Below are 12,469 nucleotides of genomic sequence, written 5' to 3' on the forward strand. Positions count from 1 at the left end.
ATAGACTTCATCCTTATCTAAAATAAAAATAGTCGAAGGTTATATTCATCATAACAAGTAATTTATAGGCTTGAAAATGATAATCAAATATATCCCTGAGAGCTTTCACAAAAGCACAACTTTGTCAAGTGTCCCTGTGAGATTAACCCCATATTAGGCAACAAGTCCTCTCACCCATTAAAGAATTTCAGAGAGACTTGTCTTATAGTGGTTCTTTTCATTGTATATATAATACAAACTCAATAGTGTATTATACACTTTCTTATTTTGTTACATGCATTATAATCTTTATTATCATGGTTACATTCTCCTCTCCAAAGGAAAGAGCAATATTTCTATTATAGGCTTTCCAAATGCTAGAATTTTTTAATTTTGTTTCTTTTACCCCCCTCAAACTCGGCCAAGGAAGCATTTGAAGCTCGAGTTTGAAGCGAAGCTCTCGAAAAACATATTTTGGCAAATGCTTGGTGAAGATATCAGGTACTTGATTACGAGAGGAAACAAAACAAGTGAGAAATAATCCAAGAGCAATGTTTTCGCACACAAAATGATAGTTTAACTCAATGTGCTTTGTTCATGCATGAAAACAGGATAAACTGTTAGGTAGAGAGTACTAATGTTTTCACCGAAGAATAAAAGAAAGTCATGTCAATTCTGCAGCAATGAATGCCTTAGATCGGTATTCATCTTCAGAACTGAAACAAGCCACAGTCAATTATTTTTTAGCACTCCAAGATATGCATTTGGATCCAAGATAGGTGCATAAACTAGTAGTTGAACAATGAGTGGTTGGACATCCATTGCATTCTGCATCAAAGGAAGCATATAACTCAAGTGAACTAGCAAATAAAATTCTTATACCACAAGATTGTGTAACATTGAGATAATGAAGAATCTGCTTAGCTGCCTGAAAATGCGCAATTGTTTAGACAAGCATATATTGACACACTGTATTAACATTATGGGAAAGGTCTAGCCATGCTATGGTAATGTGTTGGAGTGGACCAACAATGCCCTGATAAAGAGATGGATCAGGAAATAGATTAGAATTCCCATGAATATTATTTTTCATTGTCATTGTTGTTTAAATAGGTTTAGCACCGAGCATCTAAACATGACCATGAAAATCTTGAGATTAGATAAATCCCACATGAAAAGTAAGATACATCTATTCTAACATGTTACATCCACAAGGTACAATTATCTCATTACATGGTGCATACAACAGTTTTGAAACTACCCACTACCCTTTTACAATAGCTTTGAAACTATACCCACTTTGGGATTATATAACTTCCCCATAAAATAACAACCCACTAACATATAGACAACAGTTTTGAAACTACTCATTACCCACAAACCTAGATAACTCCCCACAAAGTAACTACCCACTAATGTATATAGAGAGAGATAATTACCCATCACTCATAACTACCCTAACATCTACTTACAAGAGAGATAAGAAATACACAAACCCCACAACTCTTATTATTTTGTATCATTTTCAACAATAAACCCCCATCCAGGAGCATTCACGGTATAAGAGAAGGATAGTGAAGGAGGACCCATAAGTCCTATTATTTTGCATCATTTTCAACAATAAACCCCAATACAGAGGGAGCATTGACTGCATGAGAGAGGGATAGTGAGGGAGGGGACGCATGTCCAACATGCAGTTGAACCGTTTCAGATTCCATGGCCCATTTGCCCACCCTCCTTGTCCTACATGAATGAGACCTAACGCCCCATGGCAAACATGCACTTCAAAAGCTGCCTCTCAATTACTCACTATCTATGTTTACCATTCCTCGTCCAATATAAATGGTTCACTTCACTGCAAAAATCAAACAAACTCAGGAAACCAGCAGCCTTATTGCTTTGTAGTCCACAAGGATCATGGATAGGCTTTCTTTTACTTTTGCATGTGCCCTACTTCTTCTTGCGGTAGGTTATGTCTCAGCGGCACAAAATCCCCAGTGCAAATTATGCGTGTTGCCATACACAATGGGCAATTTACTTTTTCTTACATATTGTAGTTCCTCGTTTAGGCGATGCCTTTTTTATTTTTAATTTTATTTTTTTTATATGTTACTTGTTTAGATCTTTTTTGATATGGGATGCTTTTCAAGTACTAATCACCCCTATTTTATATTTGCTAAGTTTGTGGATTCTATACTGATATGTTTACTGATTGTTTTCTCTGGTAGTAATCTAGTTTTCATAACATGTTTTATTGCTCGGACGAGCCAGCTCGGACGAGCCAAGAGAGTCGGGTATCCAACTTGGGGATCTTAAAAAAAGAAAATGAGATTTATTTGTAATATGTTTTTCTTATGATTTCTATCATTTTTGTAAAGATGAAAAGTACATTTGGCCATGAATACTTATTATTATAATTTTTTTTTATTTTTGGATTATTTTCTAAAATACCCCTGTTTACAAATTAATGTTTTCAAAATTCAAACTTTTCACTACTTTTTTAACCTCATTTCATTGAGATGTGGTTTGTTTAGTTTTACTTTAAGCATTTTGCCTTAATTTTTGGATTTTTTTATTTTTTTCTGTTTTTAGTTTTAGCACTTTTTGGCCTTGGCCAAAACTGGGCCAAAGTTATTTGCCAAAACGCGGCCCAAGTTAATTGCTTATTATTGTTCCTCATTAAGGCGATATTTAAAAAAAAATAAAAAATTTGTGGTACCTGTTTAACGGTTTATTTAGAGTGTTTTTAACTACCAGTCCCCCTCTTTGGATTTGCATACTTTTTTGTTTTCTATACAAGAAGCATTATGTGTACTAATTGTTTTCACTGTTAGTTTCATGAAATTATTGTATACTGTCTTCGTGTAATGGGATATTTTGAGTTGAATAATGAGCATAAATGGATCTTTGTCATGTCCCCTACCGGGAGTACTGATCTTCACTCCTTTGTTAAATGCTACATGCAGGAAAGGCTTAGCCACTACCATGTGGCGGCGACACCAGAGAGGTATTGGGCTCAGGCATTCCCTAACACTAGAATTCCTGATGTTATTGGCTCCCGCTTTCGCCCCGTACCATCAGAACTGCTGCGTATGGGTTCGGGCAATCGAGATCCCCGCTTCTTCTACTCCGACTTCTCTAAAGAGAATCATGATCCAAGAGAAACCACCCTCTTCCTAGAAAAAGACCTCAAACTAGGAATGAACAAAATTCTCTACTTTCGCAAGTCGGAATTCAGTTGTGCCTCTCCTTTCCTTTCCCGTGAGGATGCAGATGCCATACCTTTTTCGTCTGCTGAGCTCCCACACATCTTACAGCGCTTCTCGTTTTCTCCCGCTTCTAGTGAGGCCGTAGAAGTCGGTGTTACTCTAAAATGGTGCGAATCATTGGAAGTCGGGGAGAAATGCGTCACTTCTCTAGAGGCCATGATAGACTACGCTACCCCCTCTGCTCAGGACCATAACATTACATTGCTCCACACTAGCATCAGCAAGGCTTCTGAGCTCCAAGCTTATACTGCAACAAACGTGCAGAGAGTGCCTACTAAGCCAAGCTCCACAGGGTGCCATAACTTGCCTTATCCTTATGCTGTGTACTATTGCCACTCTATAGGCGAAGGAAGAATCTACGAGGTGAGCTTGAAAGGGGAAGATGGGAGCACAGTAGAAGCAATTGCAAGTTGCCATGGCCACACTAAGAATTTTGAACCATTTCCAATTTGGTTTCAAGCCCTCCCTGCAGGCAAAAAGGCGGATCAAAACAATTATGCTTGCCATTTCTTACCAGATACCCACATCATATGGGCTTCTGTTTAATTCCTCATGATGTGAGGATGCACTCAAAATAACTCATGCTACCTATATGTTGGAAAAGTAACGATGTATGCAGGATCTTAAAAAAGTGTGGCTCATGTTGAATTATTTTCAACTAGGGTAAACATGAACACCGTTGGGTTGGAATTATTACATTTTCATAGTATTCAAAGGCCATCGTTGCTGGAAATTACAATTACAGGTATGTATGGACTCGGCCTTGTCCATTCATACTTTGGCCGAGAAACCCCGAGTTGTGTGTACATTTTTCATCTATTTGGTTTTATTTTTCAAGTATAGAATGAAACCATTTAAATTTTATATATAGTGGTCACAATAATCTTGACTATTGGATGTAAAGTTGGTTGGTTGCAATTATTCCTTTGACCAAGTTCAAACTTCAAAAGAATTTTTCTCAAAATTTGTGACTCTTTCAAGCTATCAAATTTCTTAAGGAATTGTGATGACCTTGTACAAAAGGCAAATGGTTTCATTGCATATAATCCCACAAAAATATTACTCCTTACAACCACCTTTGTGTTGAATCAAGCATCGCAAACAAACTAGAAACTAAGGAAAAGAAGTGAAATAGGTTTCGAGCGTGAGATCGTCCTGAAAGAAAAACTTTGAGCTAAATTTTAAGGGACAACAAACTTTTTATTCAAGATATTGTACGCACGACAGTATACGGATACATACGTAGTAATTCATACCCAAAGTGAAGGCCATAGGGAATGGATTTTTTTTGTTTTAAGAAGCACGGGGAAATAGCTCTGATACCAAATGTTAGAAATATGGAAGCAGAATAGGCTAAAAAATATTTTACTATTACAAAAACAAGTGGGATTACAAGGGAGTAATATGGTCTGTAAAGACCACAAGTATATTTTGAACTCTCATTTTCTTTTACTACTCTTTCATACGTATGGGGCTAGGGAGACTTTTTCTATTTTACACAAATGGATGGGTACAGCTTCTTGAGAAGCTCTCTCTTTCACACGAATAGATTGATACAACACACCTTCAAGCCCCCTTTTTATAGGCTTGTTTATGACGGTGGAGAGAATAGTAGATTGGCGGTGATGAAAGATCTAGAGAGAGAAGGAATGGCAGTGGAGAGATAGAGAGTGTAGAGTTTTCTAGAGAGAGGGAGAAAACTTATACAATTTAACATATTTGGCAGGCTTATAAATGCCTTTAAAAGTATTTTCACATGAAAGAACTCTTCTATGTGATTGAATGTAAGAATTGTTTCACACAATTGGCCCCTAATTAGTATGATATGCAAAAACTTCCATACCTTATCACATTAGGGAGTTTTTTATATAATAATGCTTTCATGGTTACCAAAAGTGCCCTATCGCATTTGCAAAACATTTGTGTCAATAATGTTTCTCCAATTAATAATCAAGGGTCGGTAATTGTTGTCCCTCCACTTGGCACAAAAATGGTTAGCTTTTGAGTGGAACAAGGGCTCTGTCTGTCCTATACCATACACTTTATCCGTATAGAATGTTTTTCACTTCTCAACAAAACTAATCTATTTACCAAAAAACAAAAAAGCAAGTATTAATCCCTCACATATAGAAGTTTTCCCCCTAGCGGAAGTACTGATCTTCACTCACTTGTTAAATGCTGCATGCAGGCAAGGGATAGCAATTACCATGTTGCGGCGACACCAGAGAGGTACTGGGCCCAGGCACTCCCTAACACTCCAATGCCTGATGCTATTCGCACCCGCTTTCACCTCGTGCCATCAGGACTGCTACATATGGGTTCGCGTAATCGCGATCCCCCGGTTCCCATACTCCGACTTTTCTCAAGAGAATCGCGACCCAAGAGAAACCACCCTCTTCTTAGAAAAGGGCCTGAAAGTAGGAATGAACAAAATTCTCCACTTTCCCAAGTCGGAATTCAGATGTGCCTCTCCTTTCCTTTCTCGTGACGATGCAGATGCCATACCTTTCTCCTCTGCTGAGCTACCATGCATCCTACAACGCTTCTCATTTCCTCTCGCTTCTAGTGAGGCTATACACGTTGGTGTTACCCTAAAATGGTGTGAATCACTGGAAGCCGGGGAGAAATGCCTCACATCTTTAGAGGCCATGATAGATTACGCTACCCCCTCTGCTCAGGACCATAACATTACGGTATTTCGCACTATCATCTACAAGGATTCTGTGCTCCAAGCTTATACTGTAACGAAAGTGCAGAGAGTGCCTGCTCAGGCAAGCTCCACATTGTGCCATAACATGCCTTACCCTTATGTTGTGTACTATTGCCACTATATCGGAGAAGGAAGAATCTACAAGATGAAGTTGGAAGGGGAAGATGGAAGCACAGTGGATGCGATTGCAGGGTGCCATCCTCACACCAAGAATTGGGAACCACTTTCATACTGGTTTCAAGCCCTCCTTATAGGCAAAAAGGCCAATCAACACAATTATGCTTGCCATTTCTTACCTGATACTCACATCATTTGGGCTCATGTTTAATTCCCCATGATCCGAGGATGCAGTCAAAATAACTCGGGCTACCTTTGTGAAAATAACTCATGCTAGTTAGATATTGGAATAATAACGATGCAAGCAAGGTATTCATAAAGTATGGCTAGCTTCCCTCAACCCATCTTAGTTTCCTTGTCTGCTTTGCTCATCTTGAATTATCACGTTTTGAAGTATTCAAAGCTCATGGTTGCTGAAAAACACAATTAACAGTGTAGTGTACTTGGACTCGACCAAGTCCAATCATACTTTGGCCAAGTACCCATCGAGTTGTGTACAGCTTGGGGATAAATAATAATAATAATAATAATAATAATAATAAATAAATAAATAAAAAGAAGTAAAAAATCCTATGTCACTTACTCTAAACTTGCTCCCGGAGTTCACCTTTTCTCCCGCCCTCTCTCAAACATCTTTCCCGAAAAACTATTTTCTATCCCATCTACCCTTTTCCAGCATTCATTACCATTGGGATTCCAAATTTCCAGCAAGAACAAAGAGAGGTTTCATGCCCATAAAAGACTCCTGTTCCGGGAAGTTATCTTCTTGGGGGAGAGAGACCATGGATTCGACAGAGTCGGAGAGAAGCCATGGAGCGATAGAGAGAGTGATGTGCTATGCCTGTGGTTTGAGATGAAAGAAGGGAGGGGAGAGAGAGAGAGAGGGAAGTTGTAGAGAAGGTTAGGTGGGTGCATAGAGAAAGGAGAGACGCTTGTCTCATACAATTTTCCTGCTCCCAAAGTGTTTACCTCTGCTTTTTTGTGCTGGTCGTGCCATCAAGATCCTTCCTCTGTTGCCTGGCCTTTAATTTTCTGAAAATTTACATATGGATCGGCTTTTTTTTACCGTTATAATGATATGGCCCGAAAATAGGCCATTATTACTCGAAAGGACGTATCCATGATTTTTTTTATTTTTTTCCAAGTTTTTCCCGATCCGATAGTTGAAACATCAAATTGCTTTATTTATCCCCTCAAAAATCTGCTCTTGTCTTTCTCTCTCTTCTCTCTTCTATCTCTGTCCTCTCTGTCAAGAAACTACAGCCATTGGATGGCTCCATGATAAGTCAGCCAATTCACGAGACTGAAAACCATGGGCTATGATTTCATCAGAATGACTACGTCCTGTAATACCCAAAGGAAGTTAGTTCTTGCCTCTAAAGCAGAGAAAAACACTAAAATATCACAGTGAATTCTAAAAATCAGACGGCTACCGCAATGATTATTGAGGGTATAGTTTTTGAGATATTTCACCAAAACTAGACTTTGGACGCTGCCAGAACTCATTTGGAAGGTTTTCGTGAAGCATGAAGGGCTGAAAACACTTGCATTGAAAAGCCCGCACCTCAGTTAGGGTTTTAAAAAGCGTAACTGCTGCAAACTCTTTTTCTAACAAATACGGAGCCAAGATTATGCGAAGAACGGTAAAAATGGTGATGGGATTTGCATCATCTAGACCATTGATCCTTGTTTTTCAAAAGATGGGATTTGCATCAGCCAGACCCTCGATCATCTTTGTTTTACATTGTAGTTTTACAGGTTTCTCTATTGCCTTTCTTCTTCAACCCTGTTTTGAATGGTTCTCCCACAATCTGTTTCGGTGACTCTCTGTCACTCCTATCTTTGTTCGAGATAGGAGAGAGAGAGAGTGAGTTTATTCTAAGGGAGAGAGAGAGGACGGAGAGAGAAGAGAGATGAGAGAGAAAGAACTTCATCTTCTTTTACTTCATGATGTTGCTCAATTACACTACTACAGGGTTGTAAAATAGTATGATGTAATTTTTTTATCTTGGATTATTGAAAACCGAGAAAGGGGCTTTCTTCCCTACTGATTTACCCAAAAAACAAAAATAGAACATATTTTTGAAGGGATAAATAAAGCAGTCCGATGTGTCAAACATCGGACTGAGGGCAATAAATCTATTTTTAGATTTTATTATAAAATAGTAATTCAGGTTTGTCCTTTATAACACTAAACGACAATTTACTCCATCAATAGCACAAACGTTTCTTGTTGTGTTAACACTTATTCTAAAATACGCACGTGTGAAGGCATCCAATATTTTAGTAATTAAAAATTTGATACGCACATCTTAAAATAAAAAATAAAGGAGATACTATTTTAATAATAAAAATTTAGCATTAAATACATTAAATGTAAAATTGATCTATCTAATTTTTTAAAAATATATATTTCTGTGAACCCTCAGAACTATATTATGTAAAAGCTAATTAAACCAATTTTTTCCAATAATTTTATTCTTTACATCTTAATATATTTTTATATTTCATTAAAGAAGAGTAACTCACGTTTCTCGTTGATGGAACTAAACAACAACTTCATTAGTAGCACAAACCTTTTGTGTTGTGTTAAATCATATTCTAAAACACATACGTGAGTGAGGGCATCCAATAAAAAATTTGATTATTATCTACAAATTATTGCACATCTTAAAATTAAAAAATAAAGGAGATAATATTCTAATAATAAAAATGTATCATTACATGCTTTAAATCCAAAATTAATCTATCGATTTTTAAAAATATATATTTTAGCGAACCCCCACAACCATGTTATGTAAAAGCTAAATAAACTAAATGTTTCTAATAATTTTATTCTTTTCGTCTTAATCTCTAATGAACAATAAATCTATTTTTATATTTCATTATAGAAGAGTAATTAAGGTTTCTCCTTGATGGCATTAAACAACAATTTACTCCATCAGTAGCACAAGGTTTTGGTGTTGTGTTGACACAATTCTAACACACACGTAAGTGAGGGCACGAGATCTACAATTTAAAGGAACGTATTCCATGTGAAAGTGGGAGTGTGATCTGTGCGATCGAGCTCTGTTATGAATGCGATTGAGAATCCTGTAAATAGGAGCAAGCTCCCAAAAAATTTGAAACGGGTTCTGGTCGATATCTCAGCCACAGAGTGCCAGAGCTGAGTTCTAGAACGGGAGTGTCACCCTAGTTGGGTATGATCAGCCCTTTCCAAAATCTTCAAACATGGTATCAAAGCATTTGTAAAATCCAACATGGTATCAAAACGTATGTAAAATTTCAACACTGCATACATCGTTCTTATTTATTTCAACAAATAGGTGGCACAAGTTATTTTGACTGCATAAATTGTTCTTATTTATTCCAACATATGGGTGGCACGAGTTATTTTGACTGCATACATCTTTCTTATTTATTCCAACATATAGGTGGCACGAGTTATTTTGACTGCATCATCTGATCATGGGAAGTTAAACAGAAGCCCAAATGGTGTGGGTATCAGGTAAGAAATGGCAAGTATAATTGTGTTGATCTACCTTTATGCCTACGAGGAGGGCTTTAACCCATGTTGGAGGTGGTGCTCAATCCTAGGTGGTGCTCAATCCTTAGGGTCGCCATGGCAAGTCGCAATTGCTTCTATTGTAGTCCATCTTTCACTTTCAAGCTCACTTCGTAGACTCTTGGGAAAATTATTAAAAAACCCCAATATACACTAACTATGCAACTTACCCCCATGCTAACTTTTTCTCTCACTTTTTTCCCCACAAGAACTTTTCTTCGCAAAAGTATATTTCGAACTCTCTTTTTCTTTTACTACTCTCTCACACGTATAGGGCTTGGGAGACTTTTTCTGCTTTACACAAATGGATAGGGACATCTTCTTGGGAAGCTCTCTCTTTCTCACGAATAGATAGATACAACACACCTTCAAACCCCCTTTTTATAGGTTTGTTTATGACGGTGGAGAGAATACTAGATTGGAGACAATAGAAAGACCTATAAAGAGAAGGAATGACGGTGGAAAGATGGAGAGGAGTGTAGAATTTTCTAGAGAGAGAGACAAATTATACAATTTAAACAAGGATTGGGAACCATTTCAACTTGGTTTCAAGCCCTCCCCCCAGGTGAAGTTGGAAGGGAAAGATGGAAGCACGGTGGACGCGATTGCAGGGTGCCATCCTAACACTAAGAATTGGCAACCATTTTCAAACTGGTTTTAAGCCCTCCCCGCATGCGAAAAGGTGGATCAACACAATTATGCTTGTCATTTCTTACTTGATACCCACATCGTTTGGGCTCCTCTTTAATCCCTCATGATCTGATGATGCAATCAAAATAACTCAAGCTACCTTTATGAAAATAACTCATGCTACTTTGATGTTGGAATAATAACGATGTATGCAAGGTCTTCATAAAGTTTGGCTCAAAAAGCTTCCCTCAACCAATCTTAGTTTCCTTCCTCTTTGCTCGTCTTGAATTATTACGTTTTGAAGTATTCAAAGCACATGGTTGTTGAAAACCACAATTACCAGTGTAGTGTATCTGAACTTGACCAACTCCAATCACACTTTGGCCGAGTACCTCGGGGGTACATAAAAAAAAATTAAAAAAATTTAAGATAACAAATAAAAATAAAAAAATATGAAAAAAATTCAAAGAATAGTTAAAATTCGTACGTCACTCTCTCTAACCCCGTCCCCGAAGGTCCGTTTTCTCCAACCCTCCCTCTCTCTCTCTCAAACATATTTCTCGAACAACTATTTTCTATCCCATCTACCCTTTTCCCGCATTTGTTACCATTGGGATTCCAAATTTCCAGCAAGAATAAAGCGAGGTTTCACGCCCATTAAAGACTCCTGTTCTGGGAAGTTATCTTCTTGGAGGAGAGAGACCATGGAAATCTGTTCGGGAGAGTCATCCTCTTCATTGGAGAGAAGCCATGGAGCAGTAGAGAGAGGAAGGTGTGACATGCCTATGGTTTGAGGTGAAAGAAGGGAGGGGAGAGAGAGAGAGGGATGTTGTTGAGAGGGTTAGGTGGGTGCATGGAGAAAGGAGAGACGCCTGTCTCATGCAATTTTCCTGCTCCCAACGTGTTTACTTATGTTTCTTTGCGCTGGCCGTGCTTTCAAGATCCTTCTTCTTTTGGCCTGGCCTTTTAATTTTCCAGATATTTACTTATGGATCGTTTTTTTTTACGGTTATAATGGTATGGTCTGAAAATAGGTCATTATTACTAAAAATGACGTATCTATGATTTTTTTATTTTTACTTTTGTTCCCGATCTGATATTTTAAATATTGGACTACTTTATTTATCCCCTAAAAAATCTGCTCTAGTCTTTCTCTCGATTCTCTCTTCTGTCTATGTCTTCTCTACATTTTTCCCTTTCAAGATACTGCAGCCATTTGATGGCTCCATGGTAAGTCAGCCAATTCACGAGACAGAAAACCACTAGCTATGATTTCATCAGAATGACTACATCCTAGAATACCTAGAGGAAGTTAGTTCTTTCCTCTAAAGCAAAGAAAAGAACGAAAATGTCACAGTGAATTCTAAAACTGAAAAGGATATCACAATAATTGTCTGAGGGTATAGTTTTTGAGATTTTTCACTAAAAGGCTTCCAGAACTCATTGGGAAAGGTTTGGTGAAACATGAAGGGCTGAAAAACACTTCCATTGAAAAGCCCGCACCTCAGTTAGGGTTTTGAGCAGTGTAACTGCTACAAACACTTGTATAACAAATCCTGAGCCAAGATCATGCGAAGAACGATAAAATTTTTGATGGTATTTGCATCATCTTGACCATTGATCCTTGTGTTTGTAAAAGATGGGATTTGCATCATCCAGACCATCGATCATCCTTATTTTACATCCTTTGTAGTTTTGCAGGTTTCTCTCTTGCCTGTTTTCTTCAACTCTGTTTTGAATGGTTCTGCCACATCTGGTTCAATGACTCTCTGTCACTCCTATACTTGCCCCAGATAGGAGAGAAAGATTTTTTTAAAAGGAGAGAGAGGATGGAGAGAGAAGAGAGAGAAAAAAGATAACATATTTCCGAGGGGATAAATAAAGCGGTTCGATGTTTTGAATTGGAAGAAAACTTGCCAAAAACTTAAAATATTAAGGATGTATCCCTCAAGATAATAACATCTTATTTTTTAGCCATACTGTTATGGCGATAAAATTGAGGAGTAGGAGATTTTCATAACATAATCTTTAGAGATAATTTTAGGACCGCTATTAAACGACAAATTTTTTTTTTTATGAATTCTTCCAATTTATTCAAAGTGCAATATTATATCTATTATATTACACATAGCAGACCTTTTAATGACACATGGAAGTCACTGTAGTTGGTTAGTAGTTACTGCAGTTTTATGTATGTAT

The 12,469-nt window shown here is 37.6% G+C and overlaps 2 protein-coding genes across 2 annotated transcripts; both read left to right on the forward strand.

Annotated features, from left to right (window-relative positions):
- The first annotated feature begins 1,845 nt into the window (after positions 1-1,845).
- LOC105421222 (BURP domain-containing protein 3-like) lies at positions 1,846-4,112 on the forward strand. The gene is made up of 2 exons (XM_011627797.3): positions 1,846-1,944; positions 2,946-4,112. The coding sequence occupies exons 1-2, from the start codon at positions 1,897-1,899 to the stop codon at positions 3,792-3,794; spliced, it is 897 nt and encodes a 298-aa protein (XP_011626099.1). The 5' UTR covers positions 1,846-1,896; the 3' UTR covers positions 3,795-4,112.
- Positions 4,113-5,671: 1,559 nt separating this feature from the next.
- LOC105421234 (BURP domain-containing protein 3-like) lies at positions 5,672-6,286 on the forward strand. The gene has a single exon (XM_011627829.1). It carries the CDS (start codon positions 5,672-5,674, stop codon positions 6,284-6,286), a length of 615 nt encoding a protein of 204 aa, XP_011626131.1.
- Positions 6,287-12,469: the final 6,183 nt, after the last annotated feature.

The sequence above is a fragment of the Amborella trichopoda genome, chromosome 9 (assembly GCF_054954075.1).
Source record: "Amborella trichopoda isolate Santa Cruz 75 chromosome 9, AtrichopodaSantaCruz75HAP2 v2.0, whole genome shotgun sequence".
NCBI classification, from domain to species: Eukaryota; Viridiplantae; Streptophyta; class Magnoliopsida; order Amborellales; family Amborellaceae; genus Amborella; species Amborella trichopoda.